At 43.7% G+C, this 21,351-nt stretch overlaps 1 protein-coding gene across 6 annotated transcripts in view; it reads right to left on the bottom strand.

Moving 5' to 3' along the window:
- BBC3 (BCL2 binding component 3) overlaps positions 1-21,351 on the bottom strand; it is a 93,349-nt gene continuing 71,998 nt past the window's right edge. For 5 of the 6 annotated variants that reach the window (XM_075836047.1, XM_075836050.1, XM_075836052.1 and 2 more), the window contains 3 exons: positions 3,780-4,125; positions 2,087-2,259; positions 1-1,073 (listed from right to left, as the gene is read on the bottom strand). In XM_075836047.1, coding sequence (XP_075692162.1) covers positions 963-1,073; positions 2,087-2,259; positions 3,780-4,110 — 615 coding nt within the window. In that variant the 5' untranslated portion in view covers positions 4,111-4,125 and the 3' untranslated portion in view covers positions 1-962. Of the gene's footprint in view, positions 1,074-2,086; positions 2,260-3,779; positions 4,126-6,418; positions 6,549-21,351 lie in introns of those variants that run through there. The other variant, XM_075836046.1, reaches the window with a different exon arrangement.

The raw sequence follows: 21,351 nt of genomic DNA, 5'->3' as shown, positions 1-21,351 counted from the left end.
TTCTATTTTTTTTCTTTTTTACAGTTAATTATTATTATTTTTTTCCTGGAAGTGAATTTTCTCTTCCATGATAATCAAAAAATGGTCTCTGTTGTAGGAAAGGATACAAAAAAAAAAAAGTTTCCGTATCAAAGCTTCGCAGGGACTAAACATCAGGCATTGAACTTGGTGGCAAAAAATAGTTTTTTTTAAGTGCTATCAGGACGTAGGGTTAGTACGGAGTGGCGACATGCTGAGCTCTATGTATATGAAATTAGGATTCTTGGGCCAATCAAAACATGCAAAAAAGAGGGCCAGCAAGATTTCTGTATGGCTTGTCTAGATTTCCACAATTTGGCTACAAGGGCAGTTTAGTATGGCTCAGAAAAAATAAATAAATCACCCTTTCCAGCCACGGACATGAGTGCATTAGGAGGGGGCACGACCAGACTGGAGTTACCCCCGATGCCAACGACAGCGGTTACAAATTCTTCCATGTACTCAGTAGAAACATTTTAGAGAATGTGCCATAGTTTTGTTTCAACTGAAACTCTTCATAACGCCTTCACTTCAACACCACCACTTAATCCACATCACCAATATTATTCCCCATTTGTGACAGCCATCTTATAATGTCTTAACCGAAGAAAACCCACACGAAAAGTCAGCCAGTGAACTCAATAGGAAGATAAGGCGTTTACCATATCCACCATGTCCTTACTGACGCCGGCGACCACCGACGCCTCGCGCAGGTCAAAATTGATATCTGATGTGTGACGATACCGCTGGAAGAGTCATGGACTCAGATGCTTCTAAATAATTGTCTTGACGCCCAATGGACTTCCGCATGGAACGGTCCATGAAGACCCTACAAGTCTCTTGACTTCCGTCCAGCAGAAGCCAAAATCAGCACTGGAGCGAACGTAGGCATGAATAGCCAATTCTTTGTACCAGTAGTCCACATGGCACAGGCTGCCTTAGTTCTACGGTAAAATGTCCACAAGTGGATTGTACAAGGCGGTCACAATCTCGGAGATGATTTGAGTGAGATGCCATCGCAGAGGACCCCACCACTGCCGCTGCCCAATCTGCATCTGAAAAAGAGAAATACAGTCAGGCATATTAAATGATCGTTATAAAACTATATAACGATAGACAATTATAGGCGACTTTTAATAGAAGGCAAGTGCAATGCTTAAAGTGGCCACTAGAGGGTGGTTCTATTTCTTATTTTTCATTTTCTGCTGTAGCCATCGAGTCACATTAAAGGGGTTCTCCAGAGGACAAAGGGTGCTTTAACTTTGTGAGAAAAGAGTAATGGCTATAGGACCCTCAATAGGGACTACATCGTAAGCTTTGAGCTTCATCTGGTTCTGGAGAACCCCTTTAAGAAACAGGCTCTTAATTTCCAAACTATTTTTAACAGCAGAAATAAACTGGTGATCGACTACTAAAGCGCATTTTCAGTTTTCAGTTCCCCCACAATATGTTGTGAACAGCTGCTGCCTTAAATCTTCATGCCTGTGAGATCGTCTCTCCCAAGCATTGATAGTCTTCATACAGCCTGACGAGGACGCACAAAACAGCGATTGTTAATTTAACCCCGATCTGAGGGCAAGGTCTGCCCAAAAGCAAGTCAGCGTCTGCAACTTAACCCTTTTTACAACACTCGATCAGGTTGGGACCATGTGGATTAGCAGGTTTAGTCATTGTGGGCGGAGCTAAATCAGACAGATGGTGGATGCAGTGGGTGGAGCGAGGATCCCGGCAGGCGTCTGAGTCATAGGTTAAATATAGCAACACATATAAAAAGGAGGAAGAGCGGGCAGAGCCGAGCACACAGCACAAAGGGAGGCAGTGCGACGGCTGCTACAGCGGAGGATCGCGATACGGGGAAGGCACTACTGCCCGTCAAACGTCGGATGGCCAAATACTGCCATCAGGGGGTGAGATATTAACCCTGCAGTGCCCATAGTGCAACTCCTTTTCTCTCCAGTTAAATGAATACATAAAGTATAAAGTTTCAAAAAGCTAAAACCAGCAATAATATGACAAGTAAATGACTACACTGGCCCAGAGGTGGTAAAATGGCATTAAAGACACTTACCCTTTGCAGATATCGTTCATTCATTTGGTCCCCAATCCTGCGCAGACGTAGGGCAATCTCCCGTTCTATGGGCATTTCTCCCGCCAACGGGCGATCCCCTTGGGGGTCATTCTGATTGGAAACATCTGTGTCCATCCCCACCCTGGAGTGGTCATGTGCCGTATGCCTGAGACCTGGAAGAGAGAAGCATAGTCTTCGTTACGGAGAGAGATCACAGAGCCCATTTCTGTGAAATTAAAGGGGTTCTCCGTTTTTGCAATCGGACAACACGTTATCAAAGTTGCATTGTGGGAGTCCAGGAGCTGCGACTTCCACCGATGCAAAAGGCTCAGACATTCTGTGATCGGAAGACCCTATTAACAGCTCATATAGTGGAGATGTGAAGAATCACAGAAATAAGATAAAAGTATAATAAAAAAAATACAATATAACCGGCTTCCAACTGGGAATTATAATATTATTGCACTGACTTTTCCTATTAAGAAGCCTCCGATGTGGATCCATGACCTCACCGCACATATATCAACACCATATGTCCCCATACATCTAAACAGACTATTCATATAGGGAAAATCCAGACGGAGCTCATCACTTAGTCATATGCCCGTCACCACTGATGCAACGTATATACAACTTCCCCCTCCATAACCGGCATTTAGGCAGGCTGGGAATGGCGGCCATAAAGAACCGGGTGATTTTAAATACTATTGTAGGTTTCATTCCAGCACATGACCGTGCCAGCGTATCCATGAGGCCAACACTTCCAGACATGCTGGACTCATGCCAGGGTGTCATGACTGGCCTCTAGGGAGCTGGCACGTAGCCAGACGTGAAGCTTCGTAAACAGGAAGAATAGGGAACATGTGCAAGAAAACCTTTTTGGTAAATAGGAGCGAAAAGATGGACTTATATGGTGAGAACAGAGATGAAAGTATTCAAAGTGAGACACCTATGGCACGTCACATCACTACAGCGACACCCAGAAAACCGGCATGCAAAGCATATTTAAAGAATGAGTAATGCTACCAACGAGCTTTGAAAGTGAGAAGCAAAGCCGCTAATAGGTCAGTGCCAAATCAGCCACGCGCTGCTATGTTATTCTGCACATGTGATGGATACATGGAAGCAGTAGGTGGCGCTCTAAGTGTTATCTTGGTCACCAGAAGAGTTTGCTGGGCTTCAAGAGCTTGCAATCTGTCCCTGGAAGCTAAACAGGTAGCAACACGACTGTCCTATTACATTTCACACACTGATCTCATTGTTAAAGGATATGGGTGACACGCAAGTCAGGACATGTCTACACACTGCAGGACCCATCATCTGGGGTACAGGTGTAGCAGAGCTGAATGTGTACCAAATGTAACAGATGCATTATCATAAAGTTTTCCTTTACTTCTAGGAATGATTTCGTTCACCGCCCTAGTCCTGTATCTATATACCCTGCCAAGATAGAACAGCTTGTTGCCCCCCCCCCCCCACCTGCTACGTACCCTATCACACCTCTGAATGCAGGTAAACCGACTACATTAGCTGCAGATTATCAGTATGCAAATTCAGCTCTGCTACATATGTATCCCAACAGCCTTAGTGATGTTCATATATTATATTTGGAACTGCAATACCAAGAGCTTGCAATCTATCCCGGGAAGCTAAACAGGTACGAATCAAGACATGTAACACTTCCATGACCTACCGTAGGCAGTGGTTTCTCCTGTGCTGAAGGATTCTGGGTAAGAGCAATTTCTTTGTTCAAAAGTGGTCGAAGAAGGTTCGGGGTCCCAACTGTTAACCATTTCAAGTCTGTTCTGGAAGGGGTTTCCACGGGAAGCGGGGCGTCGCTGGCACATAGATGCTAACGTGTGGGAGGTGAGGGCAGTTGGATGGCTCACTGGTAAATTTTGTTCACAGATCGTAGAAGATGAGGCTTCACAGGCACTGACGTCACGGGGGAAAGTACGGCTAGCTTCTGCCTGGATATTTCCCACAGGTTCAGAGGTACTCCCATCATGAAGTGGTCTCGCCATTTTTGAATTTGTAATCTGGAAGAATTTAATAGGGAAAAAAAACAAAACGTTAACTGGAGTCAGATCTAAAATTAAGGAATACTATATATTAGGCCAGATACAATTCAGGATATGCAAAAGGAATATAAAGTGATATTTTCAGCACTCCAGGTAGCATGACCATGGGACGTGCTAGGAGAAGAAAAATAATTTAAAAAGACATATTCTCCGATTTACACTGTGCTGTAATCCCTGTCGCTACCGATCGGCAGGACACATCGTTCTTGTCAATCTGTACGTCCTGCACTTAGTGTCCACTAGAGGGCACTGCTGCCTCCTCACTGTCACTGTTTGTAAACAAATCTTACAGACTGGTGTGTAAAAATCCTTATATGACCCAGCGTGTGTCCGACGCTCTTAAGGAAACTAGACAAGAGCTTTAATAAAAACATTCCCAGGGCTTCTCCTTCCTCCCAGCCGCAACTACCTGCGACAATAACAAACAGGTGACCAGTACCCTGGAGATCGGACAATGCAATGGTTCTCCACTGAGGATCTGTATGATCGGACATAACCGGACCAGGTCACTATATACATAAGATTCCCACAGAGCCATGTGATAACGCACCGCGCACCCGCATCACATTCCTGAACAGTCTGATCTAGACCACTGGACATTCTGATCTCATGTGTGACAGCCAGCTGTCCTGTCCCAGGGATCCCTCTGGCCAACAATTCTTTTTTTAATCGGTCGTTATAACCAAGGAGAACCACAGAGCATAACCCTTCCCTGCCGGTGTCTGCTGCACCCTCCACGTGTGCTCGCTGTATGGGATAGTATCAGCCTGGCGCACACGATGCCGGTACAGAGGGCAAAATACCATCTATAGACTGGCAGCAGCTCATGGGCGCCGCTATCAATTATCATGGTGTTAGAACAAAACAAGGGACGTCACTCAGAGGCTGCAGGGAAAACAATAGGGATCAGCGGCTCTATCTGCAGGGAAAACAATAGGGATCAGCGGCTCTATCTGCAGGGAAAACAATAGGGATCAGCGGCTCTAGCTGCAGGGAAAACAATAGGGATCAGCTGCTCTAGCTGCAGGGAAAACAATAGGGATCAGCGGCTCCGAAGAACAATTTTAGGAAAAGTGAGGGTGGCTCCTCCAAGACCGGCAGGATAGCCCGACAACTTCAAAGTCAAGTAAACCGGAAAACCCTACAGAACATGTCAGGACAAACACCCGACTACAGAGAAGGAATATCTATCTATCTAGTAAGGTGTCTATAGGGTCTGTGCATGTTGCACATACAGAAAATATCCACACATCATAGAGATATTATACTGGAACAGCATCTACATAACAAATGCATCACATAAGTAACATGTATACACTGGATACCCCACCCCAGGAGCAGCATATCGCAATGTAAACATCCTATAGCGCTCCGCGCAGACCGCCCCTGTATAATGTGGCCACCACCCTCCATCTAGTCACCCCACAATCACATGCCGGATCGTGTGATGTAAACAGCAGGGTAAAAGGAAGGACCCCCCCTAGCTTGCTGCAGGGGGGGGGGGGGTGCAGGAAGAAAAACCCCAGGACCAAGTAGAAGAATTATCCGGCACAGTCAGAAATCCTCAAGTCCAGCAAATCCATCAAGACAAATCAGAGGTCCCTATGGGTGCAACAAGGCAATCTAGAAACCCCAGGGGTGCAGGGGATTATGGAAATATCTGGGGTGCCACAAGACGATACGGAGATCCTGGGGGTATATAACATGTAGGGGTTCAGCGTGGACGTGTAGAAGCCACAGAGGTGCACGGCTCTTTATACATTTTAGGGGTGCAGCAGGAAAATACAGGAACCCAGGGGGGTGCAGCAAGGGATTAAAGAAACTCGAGGGGTGCAGAATAGCAATATGGGGTGCAGCAAGGTAGTACAAGAAACTCAGGGGGGAGCAAAACAGAAATATGGGTTGCAACAAGGTAATACTTGAATATTGGGGGTGCAGCGAGGGAATCCAGGAGTCGGGTGTAGCAAGGGATTAAAGAAACTCAAGGGGTGCAAAAAAGCAATATGGGGTGCAGCAAGGTAATACAGGAATCTTGGGGGTGCAGCAAGGGAATACAGAAATCTTTGGGGTGTAGCATGGCATGACAAGATTTAGGGGGGGGGGGGGTTAAACATTAATCCTAGAGTTGCACCAAGATCATAGGGGTGTCTCCGGACTATGCACTACTCCCAGGGGTTCTCCGAGGCAGTGCAGCCGCCCGTGGGGTGCCGGCTACATAGAAACCGTAGGGTTGCAAATAAGGAGTACTTACCCGGCTCAGAGGTGTGACATGGGCTTTGTACAGTAAGCACAGTCCGCTGATCCCATAGACAGGACAGTGAAGCGCAGAGCACGGCGCAGCAGGGAGTTACACGGAGCGCTTCACACACACACGACTAACACAGTTCCACTAACAGCATAACTGGAGCAGCCAGCAGCCAACTTGGAGAAGCCACGCCCGCTTAGAGCGGAGACCTGTAAACCACGCCCACCACCCGACCCGCCACTCAACCCTCAGGCCACGCCCACCATAACATCAACATGTTAGGACATGCAGAGATTCTGCACATTGTCAGCTGAGAGCCGGGCTGCCAGGGGTTAATGTGCCACCGACATATTGGGGAGGGGGAGATTTAACCCATCATGCCACTGTATAATCCGGAATGAATCGCAGATAATGTAATGTAGCCTCCATGTAATCTGCCTAATAATGGCCGATGTGATTTAGTTTTGTATTGTAATCCCGCACTTTACCCACTAATGATATTATAGTATTTCTGCGTTATTTTACACACTGTAATCCGGTAATCTCAGTGTATATATAGATAAATCATGATGTAATCTCTATCATTGAGTAGATAACGGTTACTTTAATTCACAATTTGCGTAATTGTGTCTATAGGAATTCATTGAGTCACAATTTGGCGGTTGTCAAAAGTCGCAGTCGGGCAGAAACTTTTGCGCTGCACATTATCTTTGGTCATTGCCCCTCAGGTCAGGGTTGGATGATGACTTTGGTGGCGCATTAAGTTTTCCACGACTTCATCCTTGAAATAATGGCGGGACGGCCTCGTCCGTTACTATTGGGGCGCAAGGAGCGCAACCATTTTAAGTCCCAACAAAGTTGCCCTCAATGGTCCATATGGAGATAACTATCATAGTCTGGTGGGATACTGGTCACCAAGACTCTCTTAGTCGAGCACACATAGGATAGAGAGGTCAAGTGTCAGCCCTTGGGGCAAATGACCTTCATCTCCACAGTGGTCTGTACCGTCCTATAAATCATCCCAGTGATCAGGTTTCTTCAGAGTTTTCCCAGCGGTTCAATAATGGTCCTGGAATCTCAGTAGAGCAGTGGTCCAACTATTGTGAAACTACAACTCTCAGCATCCACAACAACTGGAGAGCCAAAGTTCAGAGACCACCGCTGTGAAACATGGCCGTTCTTTTTGGGCCTGCACCTTGTGCAGATCTTGTACCCTTATACTTATATGCCGCCAAGTTGGTTTCAACTTTTTAGGACCATATGAATAGTGTTTCTCCAGGGGGGTCCCGTCTTCTGTTGGGTTCTTGAGGCTTCTTTATTGAATGTTCATGATTCCTGTCATTGTGTCCATCCATATTGTTGCTCGTCATTCTCATTCTCTCTTCCAAGCATAAAACTTTTATAGAAGATACTCAACGTATAGTACTACAAACCTCAAATCAATTCTCATGGTCCCTGATGTGACACCTAAGCGGTACCCCAACAGCGATGTACATAAAAGAGGGCCCCATAACATAGATCAAAATGAGCCCACCATTAGGTTGTTACCCGGGACAGAAGGGCCTGGTGTGTTTTTTATCCCCTTCACATTTATTTTTCATGACCAATGGGCCGAATCCTTACCCCTTTACTAGCTAACAATCCTCCAGTTCAAGTACTACTGACCTCAAAGCAATTCTTATGGTCCCTGATGTGAGTCCTAAATGGTGTCCCAGCAGCGGCGTACATAAAAGAGGGCCCCATTCAAAGATCAAAATGGGCCCACCATTATGTTTCCACGCAAGACAGAAGGTTCTAGAGTTTTTTTTACCCCCTTTAATTTTGTTTTCAAGACCCATGGGCCGAATCCTTACCCGTTGCTAGCAATCCAGTTCCTCTGTAGATGAGAGACCTGCACATTTTCTCACCCCCCCATAGTAAAGGTTATAAGACCAACCAGGGCCGAGCCCCTTCTCTCCATGGACCCCATAGTAACTGCATTGTCTCCAATACCCGTCACCTTATTTGACCTCTAATCCACGGGAATGCTATAGAGTTATATGTTCCTTAAATTCTCGGAATGTTACAAATCGACACCTAACCTGTAATCTTGGAGACCTGGGGTACAGAGGCGCCTCCCGTTTCCCGTCCACAGACGTCCCATCCATAGGAATCCCAGCCTGCCCATAACATTGTCATTATCAGGTCTAGTTTTCACATTTGCCACTCTGATCCTGCCCGGTCTAATCTCCGTGTTGTAATCCGCTGCTCTGGTTTGATACTTGTTACTGTAATCCTGTCCTGGTTGAATACTTCTTACTTTATTCCAGTCCTGGTTTAATACTTGTTACTATAATCTTACCCTGGTATAATATCTGTTACTGTAATCCTGTTCTAGCTAAATACATGTCATCCTAATCCTGCCCCGGGTTATGATTTATTCCTCAAATCTTGCTAGAGGTAATACTTTTCCGTATAATCCCCCCCCATTATGGTTAAATATTGGTCATTGTGATCCGACTCTGGTTTAGTACTTGTGATGTTGTTTTGGTTCATTACTTTGGGAGCTATATGGGAAAGGGTTAACTGGAAGTGTCTCCAGGAGATGCTGATGAACGCTGTATCCTGGATGGTTGCAGCGCTCTCTCCTCACTGGTCCTCCCTTCGATTGCAGCTTTGTCATTGGTCGTTTCCTCGGCTCCATTCACATGGCTCCGACCAATCATTGCTTTATATTTTGTAGCTGCTGCATGAGCTGTGCGGGGACTGCCAGGGAACTGAGAGCAGAAGAGGGCAGATCCTGACTCTGCTCAGCAGCAGCATCTAAACCATGTTCCAAATCTGCTGCAGAACACACAGCGTCAGTCCATGCGCTGCTGTTTCTGTACTATTCATAGAATATCCTGATTCCATAATAGCTTGTACCCAGCTGAGGGCAAGTGGGAAGAATGGGCACACAGGTACTTATTAAAAAGTTTAGTATTATATTACATACAGAATACTGCTAAACAGATATAAACCCCATTGTAATCCAACATCTGTACCATCTGCCGTGCCCTCACCTGACATATCTCCCCATCACATGGGTGCTTATGGAATATCGGCATTTACATTCAGACAGCTAGTCGAATGGCACGATGATAGACATGAGATGGCATGAAAGTGCATGGAGCCTGGGGCACATGTATAAAAGCGTTGGTGTTACTAGTTTACGAGCTTTCATGCCACCTTGGTTATCTTATGTGCACTTTTTCTTTTGCACTTTATGTGAATTTATGCATGGTGTAATAGATGGTGGTGACACGTTTTGTTTTAGAATGGCGTATGTTACGTCGTGTTCTCCGTGTCCCCTTTTATTGCATGTGAAAAAGTAAATTTAAAGGGGTTTTCGGGGGCTTAAGCAGGGATGGCCTATCCTAAGGATAGCCCGCCAATGTGTGATCGGTGGGGGTACGACCCCCTCATTGTTTACACAGGCACTGTGGCTCATCCATATGGGTAGCAGTGTCTAGTAGTGCAGCTCAGTCCCATCACCGAGCTGCAGTACCGGGCGTAGCCATACTCCTAGCCGTGGTTCTTGCTTCATTCTGCTGATTGGTGGGGTTCCGGGGGGTCAGATCCCCACTAATCACACATTGATTGTCTATTCTAAGGATAGGTCGTCAATGTGGAAATGGGTTTTCTGAGATTCTAGGAAAATTGACTGAATGGAGGAAATGGTATAAGTTTAAAAAAAACTATACTCGCCTATTAAACCCGCTGCCGCTCCAGCGCTGCCGCTCCTTTGGTCCCAGTCGCACTTTGTTTATCTTGCTGCAGAGATGACATGCCCGTACTCTAACGTGACCACAGCAGCCAGTTACTGGCCTCAGCGGTCTTATGCCATCCACTTATGCTAGAACAGCAGCGGGTTTATCAGGTGAGTTGAGGTTCTTTTGTTATTTTATGCCATTTTCTCCATTTAGTAAATTTTTGGGGGATCTTGGAAACCCCTATAATAACTGGTCGCACCAGCTTTATCAGCTATAATTGCAACCAAATTCTTCCAAAGAAACTCGGAGATATCCCTAATAGCGAATTTCAGAGCTTTCTTTGCAGAATTGCATGTTGGTAGGTTTCCTTGCATGTACTTCTAAGCATCTTTACTGGGTTCAAGTCAAAGTCTTGACAATCCAACTTCACATTTATTTCTCCTCAACCATACAGATGTAGTTTTGCGTTAGGGTCATTATCTTGCTGCATAACTGAATTACACTTCAGTATACGGACCAACGATTGGACAATCTCCTTAGAACCTTTTTAACTGAACTTTTACAAAACTTTTGACATGTCAGAAGTTTTGATCAGTGTGGGTCCGAGCACTGAGACCCGTACACTGCTCGCTCAGCTCTCTGAGGAAAGCCGATCAGAAATGAAGCGGCACGGCGCTTCCACAGCTTCGTTTTAGCAATCGGTGGGGGTCTAGGTGCTTGGTCCCCCACCACTCAAAACTTCTGACATGTCACTATGACAGATCAAAAGTTTTGTAAAAGTTTAGTTACCCTTTGAGAAGCACATTTGTGCACAAAAACATTTCTTCTAACATGTCATAAAATAGTATTGTTTGGGGTGTTCCCAATATGGGACATTTGAAAGTAGGCAAATATTTTATATCCTTATTATAAGGTTGTAATAAAATGTATCTAATAAGTGAAATGTCAACATGGTATTATCTAACTTCGTAGGTTCCTGGTGCCAATTTTGCAACTTTTGATGGTTGGAAGACTGGAACTTTCCTTAAGTCCACACAGGACAAGAAAATATTAATGCATACTTCCCTACTTCTGCGCAGAGGTATGTGCCACAAGTGGCATATTCTTCAAAACTTAAAGGGGTTGTCCGGACATTTTTTATTTATGGCCTATCCTCAGGATAGGTCATCAACATCAGATAGATCAGTGGGGGTCCGACTCCTGGCACCCTTGCTGATCAGCTGATTGATGAGGCTGCGGCGTTCGTCAGTTTACAGGCACAGCGCCGTACACTTCCTTAGCGGCTGTGGCTGGGATTGTAGTTCTGGTCCCATTCAAGCGGGACTGATCTCAGGCACAGTCTACGGATGTGTGCAGCGCTGGGTCTGGTAAAAACTGAAGTGGCCGTGGCGACAAACACTGCAGACCCTTCAGTCAGCTGATCAGCGGGACTGCCTAAAGATAGGCCGCACTGTTTCTTAAAAAGAACCTATCCCCTCTCCTGATATGTTTTAGTAAATACTTCTATCCCCAATAATATAACACTTCTGGAGCATCTTTTCTTAGCACTCTGATTTGAGCCGTTCCTCTGTTATTCCTCCTAGACATTTATGAATAAATTAACTAGTAATTACCAGTTGGAGGTGTGTCCCTACACAGTCTGACACTGTCCAATCAGTGCTGACTGTGTAGGTACACACACTTTCACAAGCGGAATGGTAACACCCAGTTGTCAATTTATTCATAAACTTCTAGGAGGAATAGCAGAGGAACGGCACAATGCAGAGTTATAAAGAAATATGTTCCAGAATTGTCATTTCATGGGGAATACAAGTATTTACTAATGCAGACACGTCAGGAGAGGTGACAGGTCCTGTTTAATACCCTGGTTAAACATAGTATGTGTCTTTTGGCTTGTGTATGATCCATTATACATCAAGAGTCACGTGCCACTTCTTGCAAAGTCTTTCCCTACTTTGATTGACTACTCAACCAGCAATAGCTCATGACCACATGAGATAATGGTGCACTTAGTACTCATTTTTTGGGGAAATCCACTGGTGGGAAGTCAGGTCATCAGGATAGTGAGTGCACTATAGGGTCTAACCCACTGTTTATGGGGCACATAGGGTATTTTTGTGAGATTCACAATTTTGACTATAAAGCTATAGAATGACTATGGACTGAACACGAGAGTTTACATTAATTGTGTATCATATAAACCTTTCATGGACACAGTAAAGTTAATTTTCAACCAGGATTCATTGTTAGGTGAGTAGTGATTATTTACATGAACCACAAAATTTGTTCTTACTTCCTCTAATGCGCCGCCAATAGTCACTTTCCCAGTCAGTTTTCTATCTACATTACAGGGTAGTTGGGAAGTAGCGTGACTACGAACTGCAAGAAGACATGTGATGTGCAGAATAAAGCATGTTGCGGATAGTTACGTGGGCATTGTGTACTGAGGCAAAACCACGAAAACAAGTCTTAGTTTACCACATCACAAAATGAATCATACTGTACTAATACTTTATTTTTCTGTTGTGTGTGTGGAGGAACAAAAAAGTATTTTCAGACACACAAAAAAAAAACATTGGGGGGATTATATCAAGTTTTACACCAGTTTTGTGGTGTCCAAAAAATGTGGACATTTTGGCGCATGTCATAGTTGCGCTAAAATGTGCAGCCTTTTACTTTTCTCAACACTTTCTGAAAGTGCCGAGAAAAATGGGCAGGGTTTAGCTGAAGGGGAGTGGCCTCTTCCGAAACGTCAGATTTATCAGAATGAAATTTAATGGCGTAAGTTATGGCTCATAGCAGGCGTAGATTTGCATTTCTGTCGCACATACAGCCAAAAATGCAACAAATATATCAAGCGGTATATACTTCTTAATATATTTGGCGCATTTATCATTGAAACGCCAGTCCTACTATATTTCCCCCCAGTGACTTGTTTGGCGAACAGCTATAAGCCCTAACTCCTCTATTAACATGCACAATAGATTTGGTTTAATATGCATGTCCTTTTCATAAAGCATGGGAGATAAGTGGCTGCCTGATACCTCTGGGGCCTCTTATCTCCTAAGCAAACAAATCCAACCTATTGGATATTGTTTCCTGCAATTGTTCCTGCTATTAAAATCAATGTTATTGGCCCACAAACATAATGTCTATGGCTTGCTTAAACCATCCCAAAATAGAGAGAAATGTTTTTGGGCTAAAAAAGAACGAGTATTCCAAAATCAGCCGAATCTTATCACCTTTATCAGGGTTCTGAGGAATCTCTATTCAATGGATTTTTCGAGCCCCGCGTCAATAAGGAAATATTTTGGTGGAAACACTTCGAATTTACAACTATAATGTTATGGGTAAAAAATTATTTTTGGATGAATCTTACTGTGTATCACTATCTGTAGCTAACTATGTGTATATGGAGATAGATACGGAGAAACATACAATCAAAGTAGCACCTGAGGCTGCGATGTAACCCTGGAAAAGGGTCCCAGGTCAGGTTGGTCTCATTCTCCATCCTAGTAGTAAATATAGGGGGTGGGGGAACTGGCTCGAGGGTCATGACACTCTTTTCTTCAACAAGGGATTAGAGGAAGGGGGGAAGGTGCAAAAAAGTTCTAGACTCTCGAATGCCAGGATGGGGGGAGTTGGTCATGTGAATCAGCATCAGGAGGGGGCTGCATTGTGATTTTTGCTATGGAGCTCCCTCTGGTATATGCACATCACTTGTTAGGTCTTGGTTGGTATTAACATTTGTGCCTTCTATTCGAGGGATCAGATACAGCAACAGAGCAGAGAGACACAGGAAGAATATATACAATGTGAATAAATTATAATCATCTTACCACAAATGACATATTGATTATTTTATAGCATTCTTAATAGATTTTTATAATATCCTCCACTGCAATGCGCGGGGTGTAGACATTCTCTGGTTTCCAGGCCTTCTCTTGTGGGCACAGAACCCGGAGATAATGAGCTCTTGCTGCTCAGTGCCAAGTTTCTGCAGGTTGTTGGTGATTAGTACCAGGATAGTTCAAGAGCAAGTGCGGAGAAGATCACCACAGGGTCATGTGGTTGTGTGGTGAGAATACCGACACGTCATGTTACCGCAGGAAGCTGAATGAGAAGACTTTAGGCAGCAGAAACTTTTGACATATTCTTATCTTTCAGGTTAAGATCTTGTTTTGCCAAGGAGGCTTATGTTTCTGCATGTAAGAAGCGGTGGGAAATTTTCCGAGCCTCTCACCCACTTCATGAGTGTCTTCTCGTAGAGGAGCAGGGTCACTGTGACCCAACCCAGCCACTGACATTTTTCTTAATTTCGTTCTATTAAGAACATTATATGTTCTTATCAGTTTCATTTAGAAAAGGAGGTGAACTACTTGAAATAAATTTTAAGATCACTTACAAACATCCAAACTAGGTCAATTTTAGAGTATGAAAACACATCTGAATGTTCTTGGCTAAACATATGTGCAAATATTGAACAGAAGTAACCAGATTGTAACTTTTAAAGAGTCCAATGGCCCACCGGGATGGGATGGGAAAACTGTTGGAAGGAAAATATTGATTTAGTGAAGCTATAGATAATGATGTTTTTATGTGAAGGAAACTATTGGTCTAGTGGAGCTATATACATCATTGTCTTTTATGAAAAAAACAGATTGATCTAGTGATATTAGTGTCTCTTATAGGAAAGAAAGAAACTATTGGTCTAGTGAAGCTACAGAATCATTGGGGCATATTTACTAATACTGTAACGTAAAGAAGATGCGCTAAATTTATCCAAGTGGTGCATTCTGTATGATAAATTTTGGTGCATTTAGCTAGATGTTAGGCACTGTTCCTAAAACTTCCTAGAGAAATAGACATTAGCGACTCCCATGGTAGAGAAACTGTTGGTCTAGGGGAGCTATAGTTATTAGTGTCTATAATGGGAAGGAAACTATTGGTCTAGAGGAGCTATAGTCATTAGTGTCTATAATGGGAAGGAAACTATTGGTCTAGAGGCGCTATAGTCATTAGTGTCTATAATGGGAAGGAAACTATTGGTCTAGAGGAGCTATAGTCATTAGTGTATATAATGGGAAGGAAACTATTGGTCTAGAGGAGCTATAGTCATTAGTGTCTATAATGGGAAGGAAACTATTGGTCTAGAGGAGCTATAGTCATTAGTGTATATAATGGGAAGGAAACTATTGGTCTAGAGGAGCTATAGTCATTAGTGTATATAATGGGAAGGAAACTATTGGTCTAGAGGAGCTTTAGTCATTAGTGTCTATAATGGGAAGGAAACGATTGGTCTAGAGGAGCTATAGTCATTAGCGACTCTTATGGGAAGGAAACTATTGGTCTAGTGGAGCTGTAAAGATTACTGTCTCCTATGGTAGAGAAACTATTGGTCCAGTGGAAATATAGACATTAGTCTCTGTTATGGGATGAAAACTTTTAGTCTAGCAGAGCTATAGACATTAATGACTCACAAGGTAGAGAAACTATAGGTCTAGTAGATGTATAGACCAACAAATTTTTATGGGAAGGAAACTATTGGTCTAGTGGAGGTATAGACATTAGTGTCTTTTATGGAAGGAAACTTTTGGTCTACTGGAGCTATAGACATTAGTGACTAATGGTAGAGAAACGATTGGTCTAGAGGAGGTATATACATCATTATCTCTTATGGGGTGGAAACTTATGGTCTAGTAGAGTTATAGACATTACTGTCTCTTATGGTAGAGAAACTTTTGGTCCAGTGGAAATATAGACATTAGTGACGCTAATGGTAAAGAAACTTTTGGTCTAGTGGAGGTATATACATCATTATCTCTTGTGGGGAGAAAACTATTGGTCTAGTGGAGGTATAGACATTAGTGACTAATGGTAGAGGAACTTTTGGTCTAGAGGAGGTATATATATCATTATCTCTTATGGGGAGGTAACTTTTGGTCTAGAGGAGTTATAGACATTACTGTCTCTTATGGTAGAGAAACTATTGGTCAAGTAGAGGTATAAACAAAAGCGACTTTTATGGGAAGGAAACTATTGATCTGTGGAGCTTATAGACATTAGTGACTCTTGTAGGATATAATATAGATGTAGCCACTCATACAAGACTGCTGCTTGCAGTATAGTATTAGGGATGACGATGACCTTGCGGAACATGCCATGTACAGTTGATTGATTGGCGCTTTGACGGGCTCCTTACAATCACTCATTGTTGGTTGACATCTGTAAACACAAGCGAGAACCACAAGAGCATTGACCACATCCCTCCCTTGTAGAGAAGCATAGATGGAAAGAGGGACGGGAGGAGTTTGATCTTAAAGCTGGACCAGTGGGAGGTCATATCTCTATAGCACTCAATAGAAAACAGCTGTGGGATGACACAATGGTGGAAAGTTCTAGAGCAGATTAGAATAACACTGGAGAAATGTACTAAGCAAAATGTATGTATGCCAGTCATAAGGGAGAGGAAGGTGTCTAATATTCTTAGTGATTTGCAGCAAAAATATTATGCCACGTGTGCCAGTTTGTCGCTTTGCGCCATTGTTGCGGACTCCTAAATTCAATTATTCTAGAACACTATTAATAAAGACACCCCAATTTCTTCAGTGCCTGCGGAGAGAGAAAATAGCTAGAGCATAAAACTGACAGGAAGACTTATGCCCCGTGATAGTGGAAAGTGGAGTGATGTATTAGGCTACTTTTACACCGGCCAAGTTTGACCGTAAAAACGTGCGACAATCCACGAGACAGCTCGTTGATCGGTGCTTGGTGGCGGATTTCACGAGCTATGATCAGTAATGTAAGGGGAAAAGCGATTGTTACCACGATCATTCGTCCCCATACATTACCATCATGTCGGCAGCACATCTCTGTTTACACAGAGAGATGTGCGGCCGACAACGATAATATTTTCGGCTGCATAAACGATACAATGAGCCGATGAACGAGCATTTGCCCGTTCATCGGCTGATCGTTGTCCTGTGTACACCGGGCAATGATCGGGAACGAGCGTCCATATGAACGCTCGTTTGCCTGATAATTGGCCAGTGTAAAAGGGCCTTTACTGAGGTTAGTGGGGTTTTCCAAAAATATTAGGGACAGTTACAAGCATAGATGTACGGCTGGGTCTGGAAAAACATTGAATGTGCTAATAGGTGGGGGTCCTTGTGATCAGACCCCACTGATTACACTTGTATAGGCCATTAAGGGCCTTTCACATCACGTTTGAGCATCCTGTTCATCATCAGATTTTTTTTCCCTCTTTTTAAATGGATCCTTTAATGAATCCATAGGTTTTCAATGGGGCTTCCGTCTCATCATGTTTTTGGCCCATATTGAACGTATACACCGCGAACAGCTCCCTACGTATACGTTAAGTGTAAGCTGTGACGGATGCCTTAACAGTGGCACCTGTCACCATAGAGTTTAATGGTATAGGTTAAACATATACGTCATGAACCCTCATGACCTTATTACACTGGCATGCGTCACCCATAGACTCATGTAAAAAAAAAACTTGTGTACCGCGCGGTATGCCTTTTTTGCGGGATCTCTCGGAATGGAACAGCGTATTCTATTATGCTATTTCATCCTCCAAAAAAAAAAAGTATACTGTTATATACCAGCCTGACGTGTCCTTTTGGCCTCCATCAGGCTAATGGAGCCCTATGAACATGTATAGACGTACAAACTAAACATAGGGCCAAAACGTAGTGTGCACAGAGCCTTAAAAGTGTCTGTTTGCCTAAGATGCATTTCTGGAAACCCCCTTTAAGCGGACACTGGGGCTGGCATGTATGGTGGTACTGTTGTTTGTATTTTTGGAGACCAAGTATGAGGACTCTGGTTGGCATATGTGAACTGGCTGCCTTTGATGGTGGCACTGTGGATGTTTATTATCTGGGTACCGTGACTATCTTCATTATGGGGGTACTGTGGCTGTCCCAGTTGGACTTCTTATGAAGCTCTACTATGGGGGCACTCAAGAAGGAGCTTCTGGAGAGTGCACAAATGTATGAGTTGGGGGGTACCTATGTTTAATTTCAGGATGTTGGAGGGCATGGTGTAACTGTGCAAACATTTTGCTATACTGCGCTTTTTCTGACTCGTTCTATTTCATGTCGTTTTCTTCATTCATATAAATAGCTGCTTTTAAAATTCTGTGGCTTTTTTTCTAGGTATGGAATAGCGTAGTAGACTATACTATTCCATACAATGTGATCTCGCAAAAAATAAATAACTACGTTTTTTAACATGGGTGCCTATGGGTGACGGATGCCACTGTATGGAAATGTCACAGGCATCGGTTGAAGTGTAAGGCTGGGTTCACACGACCATGTTACATCCGTAATGGACGGAACGTATTTCGGCCGCAAGTCCCGGACCGAACACACTGCAGGGAGCCGGGCTCCTAGCATCATAGTTATGTACGATGCTAGGAGTCCCTGCCTCTCAGTGGAACTACAGTCCTGTATTGAAAACATGTTTTCAGTACGGGACAGTTATCCGGCAGCGAGGCAGGGACTCCTAGCGTCGTACATAACTATGATGCTAGGAGCACGGCTCCCTGCAGTGTGTTCGGTCCGGGACTTGCGGCCGAAATACGTTCCGTCCATTACGAACGTAACATGCTCGTTTGAACCCAGCCTAACTAAACTTGTATAAAACTTTTGACATGTTATAGTGACATATCAGAAGTTTTGATCAGTGGGGTTCGAGCACTGAGCCCACCCCCAATCGTTAAAATAAAGCAGCAGAAGTGCTCACCCGAGCGCTTCTGTCGCTTCTTTTTAGCTATTGGTGGTGGGCTCAGTGCTCGAACCCCACTGATCAAAACTTCTGATATGTCAATATAACATGTCAAAAGTTTTATACAAGTTTAGTTACACTTTAAACGTGTAGGTCATGAGCTTTCCAATAGCTTTTCATGACGTATATATGTTAAACGGACGCCATAATATTCTACGGGTGATGGATGCCACTTTTAAGCATCCATCACAGCCTTCATGTCACCTAAACACCAGGAGCTTTTCCCAGTGTATATATAAAAAACGTAATGTGAACACAGCCTAAGGCCAAGTTTACCCATTCAGTGAGATTTATTGAAACTCACGTTTTTTATACGTCAGCCCTAATAAACAATTTGTTGGAGTAGGATGCAACAATTTTGTTAAGAGGCGAACACCTCGTAATTACTCTGCCACATCTTTTGGCTGTCCGTGCGCCACAACTGTAGCGAAACGATCACGGAAACCTTTGTGCCATCTGCCCCCCTTCCCCATCAGATAAAATAAAATGTAAGTATGCTCACCTCTTATACATATCCCCACCAAGTCCCCTCAGCCTCCCACAGAATTCCTCATCCTGACGCTGCCCGGCATCAGGACCTTGTATGAGCATCGGCATGCTGAGGGGGGACCCGGTGGGAAAAAGTGCAGCAGAGCGGTGGGGTGAGCATACTTTTTTTTTTAATTATCCGCTGGGGAAAGTAGGGGGTAGTCCAATCGGGGAGACAAGATATAGGGCCTCCAACTTGCTACGCCTCACAGAGTGAAATCAGAGTGATTTCCGCTATAGTTTACGCCATTTTCTGGCGTAATTTATAATTAATTTGATGGCCCGCTGTGGCCCCCTTTTTGGGAAGCCACACCCCCTTTTGTTAAAAGTGGCAAGGGCGACGAAAATGCCCAAAAGTCAGAATTTTTAATGCAAATTCCAACTTTTAGGGCACTTTTGCGACTTTTCGATACCAGAAAGGCGTAGAAGGGTTGATAAATGACCTCCTTTGCTGTTTGCTGCATCTGTTCCACTATTTTTTGGAAGCAACAGCATCAAGATGTGACATAAATGTGAATGACAATTTCCTTTAGATGTGAATAGAGAAGAAACAATTTCATAACTCAAAAACTGTAAAAAAAAAATAAGTAAAACACACGTACAGTAAAATTCCTGTAATCCGCCATCCAATAATCCAGGAAATATGATAATCCGGCAAACAAAATATTAACATACCCGATAATTAAGGCAGAGAAGATATTGGAATATCAGACCACCGATCAGTGATGGACAGTATAAGATGAACGTTCTATGACATGGATACAATTATCGCATGAGCGCGATGCGCGTTCTCCCAAGGGCTGGTCTAATTAAAAAACACGTATATGACCCCCCCCCCTCCAGAAAAAGAAACTTTACATACAATGCAATGAACCGGGTACCAACAAAGAACATACACAGGAGGCCGAGCAACTTCATTCATGACCTCATCCAAAATCCCCATCTGTAACATTTCCTCCTCGCGTTGAACAGTAACATGTTGCAGAATATAAAGGGTTAAGATGAGGGACCGTACCGCTGATAGCAGTATAATGTATGGTATAATAAGGCATTGCTGTGGCAGAAGGCAGTGACTCTGGGAAATTCCCTACAAGAACATGTCCTGACATACACTTCCCGTGCACCTGCTATGATCCCAATGTCTGAGAGGCATCTTCTCTCTGGATGTCCATTGTGCCACCCCCAGAATTCACAACATAGAGGGCACAAGTTGCCACCCACAGATGCACTTTAATAAACAGACACTTTAACTGCGTATGACTTTGTACCTGTATATTGTGCTACTAAACAATGAGGCCGAGTCTGCACAATGTCATGAGATGTTGTAAAGCATCAATGGTCCAAACATGGAGATTCAATAAGATTGCGATGCCTGCACCACATATGGTTGCATTTAAATGCAGCATTTTGCAATGTTTGCCCATCACCGTCACGGGAATCTTCAGTCCTGATCGTGTTGCAATGCAATAATTGCAAATTTGGGAAATTTCCCATTTATTTTTTTTAAATACCCAGAGGCAAAGAAATGGGGAATTGGTCATTGCGTCACTCAAATTTTAAATGAAATGCGTCATGCATCTGTGAGCAAGGACATAGATACTTGGGGTACAGTAGCTACAGGGGGTGCCCCAAGCCCTTGTGCATGAAGGGGCTCAACGTCACCTGTGCTACATAAAAGAACATCAGTTTAAGGCTACATGCACATGTTGCGTAATTTAAAAATCCGCATAAAAACCGCAGTTAAACACAGGTAATTCCTTAGGTAAAATCCCCACTTCATTTTTTTGATGCACCTTTAAGTGCGGTTTTTACATTTTGATGCAGAAACAGGTGCGTTTTCTATTTTGGCGCATTTTTCTATAAACTTGG

The sequence above is a fragment of the Rhinoderma darwinii genome, chromosome 8 (genome assembly GCF_050947455.1).
Source record: "Rhinoderma darwinii isolate aRhiDar2 chromosome 8, aRhiDar2.hap1, whole genome shotgun sequence".
Taxonomy (NCBI): Eukaryota; Metazoa; Chordata; class Amphibia; order Anura; family Rhinodermatidae; genus Rhinoderma; species Rhinoderma darwinii.
Note: the sequence above shows the minus strand (reverse complement) of the source record. Positions and strands in the feature narration are given on the sequence as shown.